Source organism: Syngnathus scovelli, chromosome 11, assembly GCF_024217435.2.
Source record: "Syngnathus scovelli strain Florida chromosome 11, RoL_Ssco_1.2, whole genome shotgun sequence".
NCBI lineage: Eukaryota > Metazoa > Chordata > Actinopteri > Syngnathiformes > Syngnathidae > Syngnathus > Syngnathus scovelli.
In genome coordinates this window covers 12,547,125-12,569,379 of record NC_090857.1, presented here as the reverse complement: position 1 = coordinate 12,569,379, position 22,255 = coordinate 12,547,125, and the positions used below count along the sequence as shown (strand labels likewise).

The 22,255-nt window shown below is 48.0% G+C and overlaps 4 protein-coding genes across 7 annotated transcripts; 2 read left to right on the top strand and 2 right to left on the bottom strand.

Annotated features, from left to right (window-relative positions):
* Nucleotides 1–1,890: 1,890 nt before the first annotated feature.
* tmem74b (transmembrane protein 74B) lies at nt 1,891–5,259 on the top strand. Of its 4 annotated transcripts, XM_049734214.2 has the most exons (4): nt 1,891–2,449; nt 2,947–3,144; nt 3,772–3,903; nt 3,988–5,259. In XM_049734214.2, the coding sequence occupies exons 2-4, from the start codon at nt 2,995–2,997 to the stop codon at nt 4,267–4,269; spliced, it is 564 nt and encodes a 187-aa protein (XP_049590171.1). In that variant the 5' UTR covers nt 1,891–2,449; nt 2,947–2,994; the 3' UTR covers nt 4,270–5,259. The 4 variants fall into 4 exon arrangements, with proteins under 4 accessions (XP_049590171.1, XP_049590168.1, XP_049590169.1 ...); XM_049734211.2 differs by having other exon boundaries at nt 2,332–2,449; nt 3,772–5,259; XM_049734212.2 differs by having other exon boundaries at nt 2,356–2,449; nt 2,923–3,144; nt 3,772–5,259.
* Nucleotides 5,005–10,044, bottom strand: psmf1 (proteasome inhibitor subunit 1). The gene is made up of 7 exons (XM_049734208.2): nt 9,501–10,044; nt 8,025–8,177; nt 7,336–7,418; nt 6,961–7,137; nt 5,949–6,005; nt 5,622–5,783; nt 5,005–5,541 (listed from the first exon to the last, which is right to left on the bottom strand). Exons 1-7 carry the CDS (start codon nt 9,627–9,629, stop codon nt 5,490–5,492), a joined length of 813 nt encoding a protein of 270 aa, XP_049590165.1. The 5' UTR covers nt 9,630–10,044; the 3' UTR covers nt 5,005–5,489.
* A 132-nt stretch (nt 10,045–10,176) lies between these two features.
* On the top strand, nt 10,177–13,983 carry pigu (phosphatidylinositol glycan anchor biosynthesis, class U). The gene is made up of 12 exons (XM_049734206.2): nt 10,177–10,360; nt 10,874–10,938; nt 11,041–11,100; nt 11,251–11,313; nt 11,403–11,512; nt 11,725–11,825; nt 11,897–11,994; nt 12,111–12,265; nt 12,461–12,604; nt 12,675–12,799; nt 12,875–13,017; nt 13,383–13,983. Exons 1-12 carry the CDS (start codon nt 10,231–10,233, stop codon nt 13,494–13,496), a joined length of 1,308 nt encoding a protein of 435 aa, XP_049590163.1. The 5' UTR covers nt 10,177–10,230; the 3' UTR covers nt 13,497–13,983.
* Nucleotides 13,984–17,587: 3,604 nt separating this feature from the next.
* cyc1 (cytochrome c-1) lies at nt 17,588–22,224 on the bottom strand. The gene is made up of 7 exons (XM_049734207.1): nt 22,059–22,224; nt 21,085–21,275; nt 20,077–20,203; nt 19,231–19,388; nt 18,849–19,009; nt 17,968–18,068; nt 17,588–17,893 (listed from the first exon to the last, which is right to left on the bottom strand). Exons 1-7 carry the CDS (start codon nt 22,137–22,139, stop codon nt 17,789–17,791), a joined length of 924 nt encoding a protein of 307 aa, XP_049590164.1. The 5' UTR covers nt 22,140–22,224; the 3' UTR covers nt 17,588–17,788.
* Nucleotides 22,225–22,255: the final 31 nt, after the last annotated feature.

Genomic DNA, 22,255 nt, shown 5'->3' with positions numbered 1-22,255 from the left:
CAATGCTGTTCTGTATAGGACTGAACCCCCTCAGCCAAATAATCAACAAGACGGGCTATGGATACCAACTCAGGAATGGGGCCACCATCAGCCACCTCCTCTACATGGATGACATAAAGCTGTACGCTAAGAACGAGCGGGACATTGACTCCCTGATCCACACTACCAGGATCTACAGCTCTGACATCGGAATGTCATTCGGACTTGAGAAATGTGGCCGCATGGTGACTAAAAGAGGAAAGGTAATCCACACAGAGGGGGTCTCACTCCCAGAAGGAACAATAGCAGACATTGAGGACAGCTACAAATACCTTGGAATTCCACAGGCAAATGGCAACCTTGACGAGGAAACAAGGAAAGCAGCCACAGCCAAATACCTCCATCGAGTAAGGCAAGTCCTAAGAAGTCAGCTCAATGGCAAGAACAAGTCCCTAGCCATTAACAGCTACGCCCTACCAGTAATCAGGTACCCTGCAGGAATCATACGGTGGCCAAAGGAAGATATACAGACCACAGATATCAAGACACGGAAGCTCCTAACCATGCATGGAGGGTTCCATCCCAAGTCCAGCACCCTGAGACTGTACACTAGCCGTAAAGAAGGAGGCCGAGGACTAGCGAGCGTGAGAGCCACGATCCAAGATGAAACATCCAAGATCCATAAGTACATCAGGGATAAGGCCCCAACGGATGACGTGCTCAGTGAATGTCTCAGACAATGGGCATCAAAGGAAGATGAGGTGCTGGAGGGACCATCATGGGAGGACAAGCCCCTACATGGGATGTACCACCGAAACATAGCTGAAGTAGCTGATATCCAGAAATCCTACCAATGGCTAGAAAGAGCTGGTCTGAAGGACAGCACAGAGGCACTGATCCTGGCTGCACAAGAACAGGCCTTGAGCACCAGAGCAATAGAGGCCCAAATCTACCACACCAGACAAGACCCCAGGTGTAGATTGTGCAAAGAAGGTCCTGAGACAATCCAGCACATAACTGCAGGGTGTAAGATGCTGGCAGGTAAAGCATACATGGAGCGCCATAACCAAGTAGCTGGAATAGTGTACAGGAACATCTGTGCAGAGTATTGACTGGAAGTCCCAAGATCCAAGTGGGAAACACCTCCAAAGGTGGTAGAGAATGACCAAGATCCTCTGGGACTTCCAGATCCAGACAGACAGAATGGTAATGGCGAACCAACCGGACATTGTGGTGGTGGACAAAGAGCAGAGGAAAGCCGTTGTGGTTGACATAGCCATCCCAAATGATGGTAACATTAGGAAAAAGGAACATGAGAAACTTGAGAAATATCAAGGGCTCAGAGAAGAGCTGGAGAAGACCTGGAGAGTTAAGACTTCAGTGGTACCTGTGGTCATTGGAGCACTAGGGGCAGTAACCCCCAAACTGGAGGAGTGGCTGAAACAGATCCCAGGAAAAACATCTGACATCTCAGTCCAGAAAAGTGCAGTACTAGGAACAGCAAAGATACTGCGTAGAACCCTCAAGCTCCCAGGCTTCTGGTAGAGGACCCGAGCTTGAAGGGAAAAAAGAGACCACCCACGGGGGGTGAGGAAAAGTTTTATATATATATATATATATATATATATATATATATATATATATATATATATATATATATATATATATATATATATATATATATATATATATATATATATGTAGTAAGGCTTTTTTTTGTAAAAAAATAACCATGTTTCAAACTACAGTTAGGGTTTTAAAGTAGGGTTATGGTAGGATTTGAAACTAGGGTTGTCCCAAAACAACAAACCATGAACAAGAGTTCTTCTGAACCCAGAGGAAGGGTCTGTATTTTGACAATTTAACACGTTTAAAATTATATATTACACTTTGATGATACAGGCGGCTCGGTGGCGCACTGGGTAGCACGTCCGCCTCACAGTTAGGAGGGTGCGGGTTCGATTCCACCTCCGGCCCTCCCTGTGTGGAGTTTGCATGTTCTCCCCGGGCCCGCGTGGGTTTTCTCCGGGCACTCCGGTTTCCTCCCACATTCCAAAAACATGCTTGGTAGGCCGATTGAAGACTCCAAATTGTCCCTAGGTGTGAGTGTGAGTGCGATTGGTTGTCTGTCTCTGTGTGCCCTGCGATTGGCTGGCAACCAGTTCAGGGTGTCCCCCGCCTACTGCCCGATGACGGCTGGGATAGGCTCCAGCACGCCCGCGACCCCCGTGGGGACTAAGCGGTTCAGAAAATGGATGGATGGATGGACTTTGATGATACAATCGGGGCTCATGCGAGCGCTTTGGGGATTCAGCGTCCTTAGTGAGCGAGCCCGTCCTCTAGCGGCCGATCACGCCACTTTAGAGTGCGACATTTGCCTCTTGTGCGCCTGCGCATTGCTCCGCGCTCGTCCCCCCCACTGGTTTCATTCTCTGTCGTCCATCCATCTTCCGCTCCTGCCTGTCGACAGGTAAGTGCCCTCCTCCGCTTCCTCATGCTTTTCCTCCTTTATCCATGCTCCGGTCGTCATCCGATTCGGCGTCTGACTGAATGATCCACGTCTGAATTAGATGCTCATCAGGCGCGGTCAGACGCTACGCGTCCGTGTACGTAGAGTCAAGTGAACGTCGCCACAAGGTCGCGCGAATCATTCGCTTAGTGCGCATGCGCATGAATGGTGAACCGGTGGTCGTTTCGTGAGATTGTGTGGTACCTCTTCCATATGGCGTCCTAATGTTACGTTATTTTGGACAGATACTACGTTTGAGAGCGGCAAGCTAGAAAGTAAATTTGAAAAAGCAAGTCGTGTCAAATCTTTAAGTATAAATTAAAATAACTCCGATGACATGTTTGTAAGTGTAAAAATAAGTTAATCGCTGTTGACATGAACTAATGGCGAGAAATAAAGAGCTGTTGTTTGCGTTTTCATGTTATTAATGACAGTGATGTTGATGTCATCGTGTCCAGTGAGGAAGATGCTGATCGGACGAGCGACAATGACAGAATCGCTTTTCCATGGACTCATCGTTTGACCTCGTAGAGCTCCGCGAACTACCAAACAAGGCTAGCGACATTGGCCGAGGCTTCCGCAACGCTTCCTACGAGCACGACCACGAACGCCACCAAGAGGCGACAGGCTTCACCACCACCTCGGGAAGCTGCAAGGTTCTTCCTTCATGTTTCGTGCATAGACACACACAGCGGAGAAACACAAAGATAGAATCATAGCTGATGCAGAAAGATTAGGCCATGAGGCAGAGTCAAAACACATGCATGGATAAGTCCAGAGTAATGTCACAGCAGAATGGGTTCCCATAAGCACAGTACAAATAGAGACAAAAAGGTAGGACAGATGTAAGCTCATGTTTTGTGCATAGACACACAGCAGAAAATCACAAAAATAGAATCATAGCTGATGCAGAAAGATTACTCCCTTAAGGCCGAGAGTCAGTCAAAACACATCCTCAGGTCCAGAGTAAAGTCACAGCAGAATGGGTTCCCGTTAGCACAGTAAAAAAAAGTCAGGACAGATATAAGGAGAGCAGTCCCATTTGGAAGACAGTAAAGTCAAGAGTAGTGTCACAGTAAAAACGCCAGCTGGAGTGGATACCAAAAGTTAAGACAAAGGTAAGGAGAGTAAGAAACAGGGTCACGTTAGATACAGGCTCACAGTAAGTAATGTTCTGTAGAGTCCGCTGGAAATAAAAGTTGCGTCAAGAGGCCAGAAAATCTGGGGTTTGGACAAAAGTATTGGGACCACAAGCAAGTGAATCAACTTTTGTCCCCCTTCAGGATTCATCAGTTCCGTCTGGTGCTGATGATGATGAGGTGGTCCAGGGCTCCGGCGACAACTTGACTGTCCCCGACGGTGGCGGTATTCAGAGCTCATCCGATACGGGCCTGGCTCTTGCCGTGGCGCTGCTGGTGAGTGGCGTGGCACTGGTCCTGGTGGCCTACATCGTCCCCAGGGAGGCCCACGTGGACCGTGACACCGTGTCGGCCCGGCAGATGGAGCAGCTGGAGCTGTACTATGCACGGCTGGGCTCGCACCTGGACAAGTGCATCATCGCTGGTCTGGGGCTACTCACCCTGGGAGGGATCTTCCTCTCGCTGCTCCTCCTGGCTTTCATGTGCCGGGGCCACGGCGTCTCGCCCTCGCACTGCCGGGCGCCCTTCGTCCGGCCCAAGCGGACCTACGGCTCCGTCAACATGAGGATGAAGCAGCTTGCCGCAGGCGAAGACCAATCATCTGGGACCGAGCGGGAGGGACCTGCTTTGCCGGCCGAGTGATCCCACCGACCGCAGCGATTTGGTGCTAACAAAGGATGCCCGTCCATTTCTACATCTGTCCTCTGCAAGGCAAAAATGAAGGAAAGCTGGATGCTGGCTATAAAGTTTTGGGATGCAAAAATGAAGAAAGTGCCGAATTTGAATTTAAGTCTTGGTACAACAATTTGCTGAAAATGAGGCGGAAAATGTGAAGACATTGTCATCATTCCTGCTCAAGTGAAGAAATGTGGAATGTGGCCAAAAGCAAAAGTGGCCCTTGGACAAGAAAAAGTAAATTTGGACCAAAATGTGGAAAAAAATGTAGATTTGGGGCAAAAACGTCAAATTGGTAAACGGGGCATTTTTGTCCATTTTGAGCTGTTTCGACAGGACAAGAAATGTTGGGGGCTGTCATCCAAAAAGAGGTTGTTCGCTGCGCCCGTTAGATTGTTTCGAACGCCAAAGACCTGATCCGGAACATTTTTGTCCATACAGCCAGTTGGCTTGAGACAAAAGGCACAAGAAGCTGGACCTCCAAGGCGGATGTCATTATAAAAAGCTGCAATAGATATAGTCGCGCTCCCCAGCGCCAGAGGGAGAAGCATATTCACTAATAGTTTTTGTTTGTTTCTCGGGGTTTTGACGATCGTTGCTGTCATGTTGTTTTGCAGGATTTGACGAGCCTGTGGGAACGAAGACAAACTTTCGCGACTATGAAACAAAAATTGCCTTTTGGAGCAGGACATTTTTCAGATATTTGACATTTGAGTATCTCACATGTTTAATGATCAGCTGTTTGAAGAGTTGCAAAAATATGTTGACATTACAACATGAGCTGCAGTTATTGACATTCAAAAAAAGATCCTATGCAAAAAAAAAAAAAAAAAAAAACACCTAATGATGATTTTTTTCCGTTGAAAAGCTAAACAGCACTAAAAGGGTCAACGTTTTGTCAAACACTGAAAAGTTCCGCTTGTAATTCCGAAGCATTAAGGAAACAACAAAAAGGGATTTTAGTCACTTTGTTTCTTTAGATTGTTGGATTTTTTCTTCTGCCAAAAATTGTCTCAAAAAGGCCTCCCCTGTTATTTCCTAATTCCTTCCACGTTTCTTGAGAGAGTCAAACCAAAGACATGTTTCAGTTCTTCCCAATTCCAAATTGTATTTTGGCGAGTTGCAGCGCTTCCTGATTTTGCGAGCAACAGTAGATGGACTCTGATTGGCTAGAGGACTGGAAGCGGCTACATGAACATGTCGTCGTAGCCCGGCGGGGGAAGGTGGTCCGGATCGGGCCTGAGGGAACACGACCAAGCTTTGTGAGACACGACACTGGCCAGGCAACGCGCGTGAGCAAGTGAGACGGAACATCTCACCCGGGCTGGCGGCGTCCCACGGAGTCAAACGGGTCGAAGCGGGCGCCGGGTGGCACCGCGCCAGGGGGCAGGATGTCCGGGATGCCACCAGATGGGTCAAAACCTGAGCGGGGGTAGCCCATTCGCAGAGGGTCCGCCATCATGCCGCCACCTGATGCCGACCTGCCGGGAGGCAGAGAAAGTGAAAAGCACGCGTCTTGCCACAACGGTAAATGTTGCACTCAAGAATTGGACCGCAAGTTTGTTTGGCGACTTCAGGAAAGAAAATGAGTAATTTGGACCCAGAAAAGGGAAAAATGCGTGTGATGCGGCAAGCGTGTGACTCACCCCAAAGGATCCAGATCGGCGCCTCCCACTGAGAATGGCGGCGCCATGGGTTCGGGCCTGAAAAACACACGCCACGCCGTGTTGCAACCAAGACTGTATTCAGACCTGACTGTTTAGTCCACTTTAAACGAACCAGGGTTAGATTGTAACGCTGATCCGGACCATTTGTGCAGGTGTAAATACACGCAAACAAATCCTGGTGTGGATTAAAGAAACGGACCCAGACTCACTTCTTAAAGTGGTTTCGGGTTGCTTCCAAATGAACTCTGGTGCGGTTCGCTTTAGGTGTGAATACAAACAGCATAGATTCAAACCAACAGCACAAATATGCGGAGCAGGAATGCATGCGCGTAGGCCTCGCATGTTTTCTGTGCTCTGTGTGCCGTCTTGGTCATTCCTGTCCAATGGGAGCACAGATCGTCACAAGCATGGGTGTGTTTACAAAATATACTTCGCTTGCAACATGTACAGTCTGAATAGGAACAGCACCAAACGAAAAAAAATTAAGCCCGCTTATGGTCTGGACCAAACAAGGACTTTTCTGGTCTGAATACACCCTAAGTATCAGCACAGCAACAGGAGAGGAACTTGTGGCAATCCCCACAAAGGTGTGTGGAAATGTGCAGGAAATTTGGAAAATTGTCGCATCATTGTACAACTACGCAAAAATTCAAAGTGATGTCCTGGGCTGCTTCTTTTGTCAAAATCAACCTCCACAACTTGGGTCCGCACCGGTGCTCGATATGGCGAAGAGTCACCACTTTTCTTCAAGCCAAACTCGCCGACCCATGTAGGCACTAGTGCTGGTGCCCGAGTGCTACTTTTGTCTAAACCAAACTCCTCGACTCGGGTTGGGATGGACGGTTCTTGGGCACTACGCCGCCACAACACTTTGCCAAAGTGCTGTTTGGTCAAAAACCCCACAGGTGAGCACGACTCGGTCCTGATGCTTGTTACCACGGCGACTTGCGATCAAGGCGGTCGGTCGGTCGGCCGGCCGGTTGGTTCATACCAGTGCGGCTGCGCAGCATGTCGCGGGTGCCTGTCAGGGACCCGCGTGGAGTCGCGGAGGTTGTCATCGTCGCGGCCGTCTGGCCTGCGCGTCCACTCCGCTTGCGTGCGTTTGTCCCGCGACGGCAGCAGCTGAGAGCGAACGGCCGCCGCCAGGCCACCCACGTCCTTGTAGACTCTGAACACCAAAAACGAGAGCAAAACGTCTACGGAGAAAAAGGTTGGAATGTTTACAAAGCGGTGGCTGGATGGCCCCTCTCGTGTTCCCAACGGAGAATCAGCGATGCGCTTCTGCATCTTCGAGAGCAACTCCTTCTCAATGTGCAAAAACATTATTTGCAGATGGTGCTATAGCAACAAATCCTTGGGCACTCACCTGTCGAATGTGCGCAAGTGGCCGGCTTCCACGTGCTCGTTGAGGTTGACGATCACGTCCGACCTCTGCTGTGTGCTGCGGTTCTTCACAAACACACAAGCGACCACATCAGTCACAGCTCCGAGCGTTTGTCAACAACTACTTGAAAGTTCCTGATTTAAAAATCTACCCCCCTTACCAAAAAAAACAAAAATCAATCGCTTCTTGAAAAACAGGACGTTCATTTTCATGGACACTAAACTAAATTAACGACGATTTGGGTTCGTCGGTCCGTTCGTCATATTCGTCGAAAATTGGCAGAAAATGTTCATTCTTCATTCGGAGGATTTGGACAGTTTCAAGTTAAACAAGAGCTCCAAACGTTGATCCAAGTAATAATTTGATCATAAATGGGTCTTGTTAGTTTGCTTTATTAATCAATCCCTTCATCCAGTGCCGAGTGTGGTTAGAAAACTGGGCTTCAGAGAACAAACGGTGGCAAAAAATATCATAAAAAAAGAAACACCTTCCAATTAGGAGTAATTGAGTCAAATTAATTATTCAATTTACTTGTCAAGTTTCTTTTACGATTCATTAGAATTAGATAAAAAAATTAGATAAAAAAAGATTGAATCTTCTGCTTTATTGTCCTTTCATGTTCGCATGACTTGCCCGATTGGAAATCTCTCCGCACAAGGCTGATGACTCACCATGAGGTTGAAGACGAGCGCCGAGTCGACCACCAGTGCTTTGAGCAGCAGCTGAGCGTCTCCCGGCTCCGAGGCGTACCTCAGGGTGTAGATCTCCTTGTTACTGCTCCAGCCCGACGGCAGCAGTTCCGACTTCTTGTCGCTGCTCAGCGCCTGACCAACCCCGAAACAAATAGAAAGAGAAAGGTTTGGGGAAATACTTACAAAACTTCACTACAGCCACTTATCATCCTGCAGAAAAGAGCAATAAGGACTATTCATAAAGTAAATTACTTGGAACACACAAATCCACTTCTCATACAATCTAAACTATTGAAATTCACTGACAGTATCTTATCAAACAGTAATCATCTTGTATAAGGCAAAAGCAAAACAACTACCAGAAAATATCTATAACTTATTTAGGAATCAGGAGGGAGGTTATAAGCTAAGGGGGAATCATAACTTCAAAATCTTAAACATAAGAACAACCTTAAAAAGTTTCTGTATATCTATAACCAGGGTCAAACTATGAAACAGTCTAAGTGAGGAACTCAAGCAAAGTCCAAATATCCACCAGTTTAAATTGTTTTTACAAAAACATGTTTAGCGGGTACAAGGACTAAAGATCATAGATTGTGCCTGTGTGTGCGTGTATACTTGTGGGTATATGTGTATGGAGGTATAAATATTTGTGCGGTTGAATACATATGGATACATATAGGTGTATATATGCTATGCTACTGTGCGTGTACCTATGTATGCATAGATAAAGGGGTGAGAGCTACAAAACTATGCTTCTCATTCCTTTCCGAATGTCTTTTTTTCCTCTCTTTTTTTTCTCTCCGTGTTTATTTTGCTTCCTCAATTTCATTTGGTTTTGCGCAGGGATTTTGTCTGAAAGCAAACGGGAAGCTCGGTATTGTTTGTGTATTTGAATGTTCGGAATAAAAGTTGTCAAATAAACAAACAAAAACGATGAAAACGACGAAAAGAGGACAGAAGCCCTTCTCCCGTTTTGCACTTCTTTCTGAGACTCTTCCGGTCTCAAATACGTTCCAAACGAGTGTCCTTGTAATCAAAGCGTAAACAGGCCATCGACTCTCGATAATACGTCTCTGGGCATTGCGGACAAGAATTTTGAGAAACTTGCATCTTGTCCATAAGCATGTAGCATTACGTTATGTGTGCAGTGGCTAGTGGATTGGTAATCACCGACCTGGACTCATCTAACGTGAAGTGGGGTGTTTGGGGGGTGAAATTGATCACGTTATAATTTGATGCTCAACTTTTATCTTCAGCTGCAACCTGATAATGAAACCCTTTAAACATGTCTCCTTGAAAGAGGCGACGGTGTCGCGTGACTTGTAACGTTAAGCATTTGGCTCGCAGCCTACGAGCACCGGTTAGTGAAGAATATGCGTCTATGGTCAGTAGACAAAAAGAAGAAAACGAGGTGAAACGACACGCTCAAGAGCCACTAAAGAGTGCGTTTACCTCGTCCCCGGAGCCGAGGCACTTGTATCCGCTTTTGACCACTTCCCAGTGGACGAAACACACGACGGCGTCCTGCGGACACGAGATGGCGTCGCCACAGCAGGAGTATAACAGCTCCAAACCCGCCATGGTACTAACGCAAACAAATGTTGAGAAGCAAAACGAAAAGGAAAAACGCAATGAAATGTGATGTCACATTGACAATCGGAAGACGGGCGGGCTTCCCGCTCGCCTTTTCAGCGTAAAGCGTCAAGAGGGGCGACACTGCACTGCATAATCACTAACAACCGACTATTGAAATGATTGAAACTATTGAAACCAATTGGTCGAATAGACTATTGTATTATATAACATGTTTTATCTCTTCTGTGGGTGTGAGGGAAAAAAATAATGGTTCCAGCGTTCATTTTGAAATTTGTCATCGATATAAATTGAATAAATTATTATTATATCCAGTTACCCACGTTATTTTACCGTCACGATTTGTCATATAGTTTGTGTTACATACAACGATTAATATTAAATGCTTACGACGAATTGATTGCGTTTTGATTATATATAGTATCGTAATATTTCGCCCGTCAGTTGAAGTTTTGAGCCCACACTTAAATGTCCCCCTGAAAATGTTAGCTTTCGCCTTAGTTCCGCTCTGTACAATTAAACAAAAGCTGTGACTGTCGTGGATCTGTTCATTTCCCAGCGTGCACCTAGCCTAATCCTTAACGTCAAGATGGCGGCTCCGTTGACTCTCCTGCTGATCGTGGCTGTCACCATTCGTGCAGCTCTTTTTAGGTCCACCTTGGCGCATTGGATCGCCGAGAGGGTGGAGGTTGCGTCCCCGTTAACCGCCTGGAAAAGAGGTGAGCTTGGCGGACACTCTGAGGGGATCGTTTAGGGGCTGAGTTACACTGCTGAAGCATCCCTCCTGTGTTCCGCAATGAAAGCCAGTATGCCTTTAAAGTCACTATTGATTTTGCGTCCCGTTTGGCGAAAAAACAATGTCCCTAAAGTGAGTAATGATAAAAAACGAGCATCAATACTTTGGAGTTTTGAATATGCCTTTTCTTAGCGCATATACCCGGAAGACTTTCACAACTTTGATGTGTATTGGTGACGTCACAAGTGTCCAGCTCTCCAAACACCTCTCGTACTCGGTGGACACGACATAATTATAGTTATTCTGTTTAGAGGTCCAACGTCAATTATTAAATTAATAAACAACTGATTTGATCAGATTAATCATTTAAAAACCTGGTGTTTAGAGTTTAACACAATGTTGTCAGAATTTTCACTATTTTTTTACAGACCGAACACTGCTGCAAAAAAGTGTATCACACTAAAACAATAATAACCCTCTTTTTGTTGGCTTGTAGTGGTGGAAGGTTTGGCACTACTGGACTTGGGAGTGTCACCATATGAGGGAGATGTCTTTCATGAGGTGAGGGGGTTGAACACGTGCACGCGCACGTGGGTATTGGTTCTCCTGAACTGATTGTCATGACAGCGATGATGGATAAACGCCTTTTTCTGTCTTACTTAGACCCCTCTCATCATCTACTTCTTCCACTTTCTTGTGGACTATGCGGAAGTTACCTTCATCGTAAGTAACATGCGTTCATTATAACACTGTTAGACATGGTGAGGCGTAGAATTTCAGGAAATTACGGGTGTAGAATACATGACCATGAGCACTTTTAAAGTAGACTAAGGTGCAAAGGTTAAAAGTAAGAGCTGCTCGGTGTCTCTCCAGCTGGCCGACATCATCGTAGCCGTGTCCTTGTACCACGCAGTGAAGGACTACAACAAACAAGTGGTGAGGAAGTCAAACAACCATACATGGCCGTAATGAAAAATCGTCCCGGCCTATCAATAACCGCCGACACATGCCAACCGTGTTTCCAGTTCAGGAAGCAGAAATTCGCTCTGCAAGCTGAGCGCTACCCCGCCGATTGTCACGAGCTGGTTCGAAGCCCCAAAGAGATGCACTACATCCCCCTCAAGGTGGCCATGTTGTGAGTACCAATCCAATGAAAAAGCAAAACGCACTTATACAGCCAAATTTAGGACAAGAGTCAAATGATCTGACTGTATTTCATATCAGCGGTAAGGGAGCAAACATTTTGATTTTGCCCCCACAAATTATTTTTTCCCCCCAAAAATAAAGCCAAGAAGAAGCCATCGTCTTTTTGATGCACAGGATGTTCCATGTGCTCTGGTTCTGCAGTTACCTTCTGAACCCGTTGAGCATACTGTCCTGCGTGGCCAAGTCCACATGTGGCCTGAACAACGCCGTGATGTCGCTCTTCATCCTGGCCACAGTGAAAGGTGAGGCGGCCGAGTTAATCTGGCGTGGCGTGCAAGGGGGTTGGGTCTCATCCCTTTCCTTTTGTGGGCAGGGAACACGTTGCTGAGCGCAGTCTTCTTGGCCTTGGCCACGTACCAGAGCTTCTACCCACTCACGCTATGTACTGCTGCTCTGCTGTACCTCATGCAGGTAAGCTCGCCGACAGATCCCGAGTCGTAATGAGCAGCTTATTCTGCCATTAGATGGCGACCCACCTCTCCTCAACTGGTTGACTGCAAAACTCCTGGGTTGCTTTGTGTGTGCAGCACCAATTTATCCCCGTCAACGCGTGTCGTCTGAGTTTCTGGTGGTTCGTGGCACAGTACGCCTTTATGTACCTAGGCAGCCTTCTAGTGACAGTGGGCCTTTCCTTCTTCCTGCTGGGCTCGTGGGACTTTGTGCCCTCCGTTTATGGCTTCATGTGAGTATGCGGTCAAGTATCTGAAAGTACAAATACCTGAGCAACTTGAGTAGTGCGGTGCCGGCTTGAGATTCAGATGACAAAACTCACCGTGCGCTGAACATTGTGTCGTAAAAACAACCATATAGGCCACGGAACAGAATTGTTCCAAATGGTGGTGAAAGTACAGTGACGCCCCGCCGCGTTTGTTTCCAGCCTCACTGTTCCAGACCTGACGCCCAACATCGGACTCTTCTGGTACTTCTTCGCAGAGATGTTCGAACACTTCCGCCTCTTCTTCCTCTGCGTCTTCCAGATCAACGTCTTCATCTACACCGCCCCCCTGGCCATCAAGCTGAAGTGAGTCCTCCTCCGACACAGCGGAGAGACCACAAACCGGGCTGCCGAATGACATTTGTACGTTTTTCAGGGAGCATCCGGTGTTCCTGATCTTCATGCAGCTGGCCATCATCTCTATCTTTAAGTCGTACCCGACGGTGGGCGACGTGGCTCTCTACATGGCCTTCCTGCCCATCTGGAGTCACCTCGCCAGATGTGAGTCAGGTGTGATGGTGCCTCCCGTCGGTGTCCCGCTATCTATCACAAGTTGCCATGCTTTGCCCTTTGCAGTTCTTCACAACGTGTCCCTGGTGTCCTGTGTGCTGCTGACGTGTTCGGCGCTCTTTCCAGTCTTGTGGCACTTGTGGATTTATACGGGCAGCGCCAACGCTAATTTCTACTTCTCCACCATGCTGGTCTTCAACGTCGCTCAGGTCAAACTTTTGTCACTTTTTCAAAATCTCGCCAACTCGATAGTTTTGTCCCAGACCCTGACTTGTTTCTCTCCCATCGGTTTTCTTCTCCTGCTATATGGCTTTTTTTTCCTCTTTTGAGTGTTGTGTGGGGAAAAGCACGTGTTTGAATGGAGAATACCTCAAACAAATACTTGGAGACAAATTGATGTAGGCAGTTTCTTGTTCTTCCCTCCCATGGAAATGCACACAGTTGGCTTTACACCTCCGCCTCGGGCTAATGATTTTGGGCAGACGGACTGGAAGCAATTCTTGTGTACTTGGACTTCAAACAGCTGTCGTTACTCACTATTAAAGGTACAAAAACCTTCGTGTGGCTCTTTCAGATGCTGCTGGTGTCGGACTACTTCTATGCCTTCTTGAGGCGAGAGCACCACCTGGTCCATGGACTTTACCCAAAGAAGCAAGACGGGTCGGAGGCCGTTCTGGTGCTCAAATGATCCCTTCAAACTTCAAAGCACGGAGAAGGAACGACCAGCTGATCTTCTTGCAAGGATCTTGGAATGGGGGGGGGGGTCGTTCTAGTGCTCAAATGATCCCTTCAAACTTAAAAGCGCGGAGAAGGAGCGACCAGATGATCTTCTTGCAAGGCTCTTGGAATGAGGGGGTGGGGTGCTCACTTTTTTTACTTATTGAGGACAAATTAACTGATGATTTCTGTGAAAACTCCGGGAAGAATGTTAAGGGCACACGGGGGGGGGGGGTGTTAATTTATGTTTTGTAATGATCATGCATTGGAAATACTATGGTTGCGAAGTAATTTTTTGTTTCAAATCTAAAGAGTGAAAGTAATTCTCCAGGTTGGGGTCCATACTGACTATTGAGCTAGGAACCAGGTTCACCCATCTGAAGTCATTCACACTTTGGCATCACAAAAGTCTGGCAGTCAAAAGATTGTTTTGGAAAGCTATCAAAAGTCAAAAGTCAGCTTTATTGTCAATTTCTTCACATGCTAAAGACACACAAAGAAACCGAAATTTCGTTCCCTGCTATCCCACGGTGACAAGACATGGCACACAATAGACAATCAAGTAAACAGCGTGCTGAATAAATAACGATAAATAACACAACAAATAAATGAGCAAAAAGGAGCAAGTGAGCGTGCAGCAGACATTCCAGAAAATAGCGCAAAAGTGCAGCACGCTACGCAGAAGGGGGTAGCGAGTTCAGGCTCCTAACAGCCTGGAGAATGAAGCTGTTGGCGAGTCTGGTGGTGCAGGAGCGCAGGCTCCTGTACCTCTTCCCATAGGGCAGAAGGTCGAACAAAGAGTGAGCTGGGTGACTCACATCACTCAAAATCGCGGTTGCCTTGCGGGTGAGATGGGAGGTGTAAATGTCCTTCCGGGAGGGGAGCGAAGCACCAATATTCTTACCAGCCGTATTCACTATGCGCTGCAGGGCCTTCAAGTTCTGGTCAGTGCAGCCACCACCCGAGACAGCGATTCAACTGGAGAGGACGCTCTCAATAGTGCCACGGTAGAATGTAGACAGGACTGCCTGAGGAGCACATGCACGCCTGAGTTTCTGCAGGAAGTACAGGCGCTGAGCTTTCTTTGCCAGTGACGCGGTGTTTGCCGACCAGGAGAGGTCCTCACTGATGTGCACCCCCAAGAACTTGGTGCTGCTCACCCTCTCCACCACAGCACCGTCGATCAGCGGCTGGTGTTTTGCTTGACCCTTCCGGAAGTCAACGATTTCGTTGGTCTTGTTGACGTTCAGCAGGAGGTTGTTGTCCCTGCACCACGTGGTCAGAAGGTCAACCTCCGACCTGTACCGAGTCTCGTCGTCCCCCTTGATGAGACCCACCAGAGTCGTGTCGTCAGCAAACTTCACTATGCGGTTGTCGCTGTAGGTCGCAGTGCAGTCATGCGTCAGCAGGGTGAAGAGCAGTGGACTGAGCACGCAGCCCTGAGGGGGCCCCGTGCTGAGCGTGATGCTGGCGGGGATTTTGTCGCCAACACGCACCACCTGAGGCCTCTGACAGAGGAAGTCCAGTAGCCAGTCGCAGAGGGAGGCACTGAGGCCCAGCTCGTCGAGTTTGTAGATGAGTCGCTGCGGCACAATGGTGTTGAAGGCAGAGCTGAAGTCCACAAACAGCAACCTCACATATGAGTCCTTTCTCTCCAGGTGGGTGAGGGCCGAGTGGAGGGCAGAGCAGATGGCATCCTCAGAGGACCACCGTTTGGCACGGTACGCAAACTGGAAAGGGTCAATGGTGGGGGGGAGAACGGATTTGATGTGCACCATGACAAGCCGCTCAAAGCACTTCATGATGATGGGCGTCAGGGCCACGGGGCGGTAGTCATTGAAGCAGGACGGTGCAGGTTTCTTCGGCACAGGAACGATGGTGGCAGCCTTGAAACACGAAGGGACAATGGCCTGCTGCAGGGAAACGTTAAAGATGGCCGTGAAGACACCCGACAGCTCGCCAGCGCAGTCCTTCAGCGCACGACCCGGGATGTTGTCAGGGCCCGCCGCCTTACGGGTGTCAATAGCGGCAAGCGCCCTCCTCACTCCGTCGGCAGAGAGGCTGCTCATGTGGGGGGGGAAGTGGTCTTCAGCGGGCAAGTGCTGTTCTGGGCGTCGAAGCGAGCAAAGAATCGGTGAAGATTGTTCAGCAGACGAATGTCGCCCTCACAGATCCGCGGCGCGGGCTTGTAGTCCGTGATGGTCTGAATGCCCTGCCAAAGGCTACGTGCGTCCTTGCTGTCCTTGAAGTGGGTGGAGAACTTGCAAGAGAACGCCTTTTTCGCTTCTTTGATGCCCCGGGACAGGTCGGCCCTTGCTGTCCTCAAGCCAGCCTTATCCCCTGCTCTGAAAGCTTTGTCCCTGGCCCTCAGCAGTCTGAGGACAGCCCCTGTCAGCCACGGCTTCCAGTTCGCACGATTGACGACGGATTTCGAGCGAGTCACATCATCGATACACTTCGCGACGTAAGAGGAAACAGAGTCAGCATACTCCTCTATGTCCGTCCGATCGTTGTAGGTGGCCGCCCGCTTAAACATGTCCCAGTCAGTAGTGCCAAAGCAGTCACGAAGGGCATCGGAGGAACCCTCAGGCCACACCCAACCCCGCTTTCGAACCGGCCTGGATGCCTTTACCAATTGTATGCGGGCAAACGCAAAACGGTGAGATGGTCAGAAAGCCCAAGATGGGGGAGGGGGGTGGCTTTAAAAGCTCCTTTATGCGCAGAGTAGACCAGGTCCAGGAAGCTGTCTCCACGTGTCGGAAAAGTAACACGCTGGTGAAGCCTCGGGAAAACAGACTTCAGGTTGGCATGATTAGTCTCCAGCGAAGATGGTGAAACCGTCAGGCTGCGCTGTCTGTTGTTCACTGACAGCGCCAAGCGCCGCGATCCTGTCGCCTTCGATGTTGGAAGGCGGGATGTACACCGCGACTAGTAAAATCGCGGTAAATTCCCTCGGCAGGTAAAAAGGACGGCACTTGATGATCACAAACTCCGCAAGTGGCGAGCAGTGCTTACATACCACCACAGAGTCGTGGCACCATTCTTCTCGGATGTAGACGCATATTCCACCTCCTTGCGACTTTCCCCCTCGTACAATGGCACGGTCCGCCCGATAGCACGCTAGCCGCTTCAGATGCATGGCAGAGTCCGGAATGTTGACAGTCGACCAGGTCTCAGTGAACATGAGCACACAGCAGTTCCGCACCGTCCGGTTCGTAGACCTCAGCAGGCGAACGTAATCCATTTTGTTGTCCAGCGATCGAACATTCGCCAGAAGAATGGAAGGCACTGCCGGGCGAGCTGGGTTGGCCGCCAGCCTGGCCCGGACGCCTCCGCGCTTGCCCCTCTTCTGCCTCCTCGCACACCGTTTCCGACGCTTCCCAACCGGGGGAGGAATAGCGGGCGAGGTCGGCGACGTTTCAGGACGTAGCAGTCTGAGCGCCTTTAATGTCGCCGCTTCAAAGTCCAGAACACCACAAAGCCCACTTCTGCCGATGTCGAGCAGAACCTGCCTGCTGTACTTGTAGCACGACACAGCACGACGAGACGAACACATAAGATTCTCGGACGAACACTCATTAAACGAACAAATCACCGTACTGGCGGGACAGAGAGTGGCCGCTGCGTGTGCACGCGCCGCCATCTTGAAAACCATTCAGTTTTTGAGCTCACGCCAAAGCTAAAATAGTTAGTTGGGCTCCGGTGGTAAATGAGGGATGAATGCGTACGCAAGTGTCGAGCTTTTGAACTTGACCAAGGTGACATTCGGGTGGTATTTTGAGCCAATTATTCATATAGCGAATTTGTTTGGATTGAGCTGAATGCAACAACAGCATTCAATATTCCCGGAGCCAAAGTAGAAGATTTTTCTTGTGACAGCAAATTTTTCTCAAAGTTGACGAGACGGACTTGCGTATGCAAAAAATGCATTCAGCCTTTTGGTCGCAAGTTGCTAATCTAACTTTTGTTTTCTTTTTACATAACTTTTCTAACGGAAGTGTTTTGCTTAAAGGGTTTGGTTTGATTTCCATGTCTGATAATTACTGATGGATTGAACAGAGATTGCTTCTGGATATAATTTATTTTGTACAGTAGAACAAAGGCAGGATTCTCACATGGTTGTCAAGTGTTTACCAAACAAAAAAAACATTGAATGTTGACACGCAGCAGCGAGTTTACCTTTTTTCTTGCTTTGTGTAATAAACATGATGGAAAGATGCTTATGTGTGTGGTGCGCTTGCGTGCGTGGCCACGCCCCATGCCTTATTTAGGCGGCCTGTAGGCAATTTTCCTGCTCTTGAGTACGGCCCACCTGTGTCGCTTCATGTAGTAGAGGAGTGGCACCAGGATGGCTGAGCCCATCAACAGCTGCACCAAAAACAAGAACCGTTGCTGATTTGTCACATGTATTGTGTTCAAGTGCATGCGTGCGTGTATGCGACCTTGAGTCCCATGCGCTTGCGCTGGTCGTGCTCGGGCTCCGCCGCCCACCTCAGGAAGGTGCACACGTCCTTAGCCACCTGGCTCATGGTGGCAGGGGTCCCTGTGAAAACAGCATCTTTGTGCTTTTCCATGTCTATGTTTGCCTCACGTTGAAAAGATATGCCCCCACAGTCGCTGAAAAACGAGGGGTCCACCTCATCGCTAGATACAATCATGATTATTTTTATCCCCGAAGGGACTCGTGCCCTTTTAGGTCCTCAGTTTTTAACGGACGAATGGTAAAGCCTACTAAACAGGAATTTGTCCTTGAAGCGCTTGTTTCGCATTCTCTTCAATTCAGCATCCTTTATGGCATTCTTTGCAGAATACTTGTACTACCAAATGTTCAAAAGTATTTTGGGGGGTGATTGGTTATCACTGACCTTCTATTGGTTTAATTGTGCCATTACTATTATGAAGGCAGTTTTAAGGAATAACGCTTTGCGCAGCTCTAACGCCACCGCTGAGATGCCACGTCTGTCTCCATGTGCAAATACTGACAAGTTTCATGTGCACACGTGGGAAATGTATCACTCATGTTACTTGCATCACTGTTCTCTCGTATCCAGCTAATCTGGCAATTAGCATTGCATCAATAAACCGTGCACGTGACACTTGAGCTTGTCTACCAGCTGCTATTCCAACTTCACAGACAAATTGGGAGTACAAAGGAGCAGAGGGCAGATGACATCTGCTACTTGCATGCCACGCACACCTCAAACGCTACGTGTTTATGTCACGTTTATGTTTTCTATACTCATCATTTTTCGTTAATACGTTGTACCTCTAATGTGGCCTATTTGTTGTTTCTTGCGTACATCTGTAACATGGCGTATCTTACCGTCATCGTATTCCAGAATCTCGTTGTAAATGGGCGGCGCCATGCCAATTGCCTGTCCGGGGAAGTAGGGGTTGTAGTAGAGACCCTCCCTGACCGCCACGCCGGCGGGGGGCTCGCAGTAGCCCGTCAGCAAGCTGAACACGTAGTCCTCACCACCGTGCCTGGGAGGATTTGTAAAGGAAAGGGCGGAATTTTAACAGACAGCCCCCCGCAAGCTTTATTAAGCTCGTGCGAACGACTGGCGTCGTGCCGTGTACATATATGAGCCGGCCACCCAAAATGGTTCATCTTGCGCATAGCCACCCCCCGAGACGGACCCCAATATTAGTGCCAGAATGCATGACGAGTGAGCAGCCAGGCGCATCCGAGGCATTTTTGGTACCTGGCATTGACGATGTAGCTGAGGTCTGGCGGCAGGGCGCCATTGTTGGCCACGCGGGCCGCCTCTGAGTTGGCGTAGGGTTTGGGGAAGTAGTCAGACAACTTGCCGGGCCGGGTGAACATCTCGCCAGTCTCATCGGGACCGTCTACCACCTCCACCTGAGGGGGGCAGGGGGCGACTGTGAAACAGTTGCCAGATAAAACAATAGTGCGCTCTTTCCATCGACATCCATCGGAGATATCCGCGCTCCTCAAACCGACTGATTTGTTGTGCTTTTTTTGTGCAGAGGCCATCGTGATAGACATTACTTGGGCACCATTGCCATCAACCAGGTTCCAAATTTGTTGCTACATTAAAGTCATTGTCAGGGCATTTCACAGCTTAAGCGAGCTTTCGACGTAAGCCTGCATATTAGTTTGCCCTTGAGTGATGTCATGGCACTTTTGGAAGCCACTATGCTGTCCACCACTAGCAATAGGAGGGTCCTTGCTTTGCGTGGGACAACGTAGCTGCTCAACACAGTTGATGCGACGTGGATTTAGGCGCGTGTTCATGCAAGATGCACAGCGCTGAGGCTTTTTGCCATCTCGTGGCATTTGCATGCTCAGTTATTGTTCCGTGTCGATGCTCACAGGTAGCGCTCAATGCTAAGCTAAGCTAGCCGCAGAAGTAAGTGGTGACGTGCATCTGCAAAAAATTACCGTGCAGAAACATGGACGGCACGACATTCAATTGTGGGGGGTAAAAAGGTTTGCTTGCAAAAACGGAGTCCGAATGTGAGAAAACAGTTCATTCCTGTGATGGTGGCATCTTGAATTTTGGCAGCATGATTATTATGGCACTCACCTCCTCAGCGATGGCCTTGACTTCATCCTCGGTGTGCGAAACTCCCACGAGGTTACGGAAGGCAAGGTACTCCATGCTGTGGCAGGCTGAGCACACCTGCTTGTAGACCTGGTAGCCCCGGCGAATACTGCACGCGCACACACATACATACAAATTTTGGACAAAGTGATCCATATGCACTTGGCTAAGGGTCCAAGAACATTTCTTGCATTCATTTAGACATTTCACACTAAAGCTAGTGGATTAAAGTGCACTGGTCCTTTTTAAAAATAGCAGAATTGTTTTATGTGAATAATCATTATCACAGTTTGACAAACTAAATCATTCAATATGAACATTGAATATTGTATTACTTTTATTCGATAACCTGTTCAATTATTTACGGCAACCAAAACAATGTTTTCAACATTTTTTAAATTTATAAACTTTTGAATGACTTGTAAAGTAAAAAAAAAAAAATTCTCCTCAAACATTAAAGGTGTTATATTTAATAGAGAATACTCATCATTTTCTGTACAGAATAGAAAAATACATCCATTAAACAATTGATGATACTAAATTGTAAGAATTTCTATTTAACTTTTTCTTAAGTAATTTGACATGTTTTAAACAAAAACAAGCAAAACAATTTTACCTCATCAACTTTTCATAAATCAGTTAGTTTACTGTATGTAAAAAAATCTAAAATAAAATCTGTACTAATTGATTTTTAACTGCGAAAATCATTTTGAACACACAAAAATAGCTAAAGACTGGTTTACAAATACAAAAGAATAGTGAAATAACCAGTTGAACATTACATTTAGTTACATTTAGGTTGGAGTATTATTTCTGCCTGAGAATCGTTTACACGATTGCGGTTGGAATAATTTTTTCAAATGAACACATCAGGATGACTTATGATCATATGACTACAACAAACTCTTGGCCCTAATTGCAGGCATGCCTTTGGAAACTCAGAGGAGGATGCATGCATGGTGTCAAGCGTGTGTGAGGAATGCCCCTAACCTGCCATGGTCCAGGGACGACAGCGGCCCGGCGTGGCTCCAGGGGTAGTTGGGCGGGTGGAGCTCTAGGTCAGAGGCTTTGACGGACTGGTGCAAGGCCAGGGCCACAGCGGCGGTGCCCGCACCTACCACACCCAGTGTGGTCAGTGCCACCTTCTTGCCGCGAGGCAGGCTGGCCAAGGACATGTTGGCCTGCGGGCAAAGCAATCTCATACATGTGCTGTACAACAATTTGCTCGATAACAAAAGCACAGTCAGTGTTGACAACTTGTTCATTTTTTCTTTCATGAAAGGGTAACGTCACATTACAGTTTGTGGCTGAGCTCGATGTCTTCTTTCTCGACAACTCCGAACTCCCAGTCTAAAGAGGTGTGCACTTTTTCTAGTCCGAAGTCGTTAAAGTCCGACTTCCCACCTCGCACGAATGCAGCAAAAATAATAATAATAATAATAATAAGGGCCTGGATAAACGCTGCGGCGGAAAAAAACGGAAGTCTGCTCAGTCTTTGAGCCGGAAGTACATTTAATTCTTGAAATGCTAACCGGTTGCGCGTCACACAACCGATTGGCTCAGCACCTCGAACAGGTGGCAAATGTATGGCGAGAGGACCGTTGCACGAATATCGGAATTCCTACCGCATCTCAACAGCGGTTAAACATTTGAATGTACTTCTAGTGTGGCCAAAGGTGTAACAATCTAAAGCCTAATCGGGTTTATGCTAGACAACATGACTACTGCCTGTATCCGATAGGGCTTTACAACTCGATGTCATTTCATTCTTAAGTAACTACAAGTTATTGATTTGAAATAATACAACATGACGCGGGTGACCTTGTCTCCACCACCTGACTGCTGTCCGCGTTAGCATTAGCTTGTACTCGTAGCCAGGGTCTCCGTCCCCGTGCGACGACAGTTACCAAGACTTTGTAGTGAAAGCACAGCGTGGGCTAGTTTACACGCTCCGGTTCGACTACCTTTGGCGTGGTGATGCTTTTCGAGGTACGCAGGAGGGCTCTCCCGTTGCCCGAAAGTGACGCGACTCGCAACGCCGCCATCTTTACTTCTGCTCGCTCGCTCTCAGTTGGCGCCGACAAGTTTTGACTTGTTTCGTCGCGGTGTTTCCGGTATTAACATTCCCAGTGCTAAAGTTACTGGAGTTGAAGCACAAGAT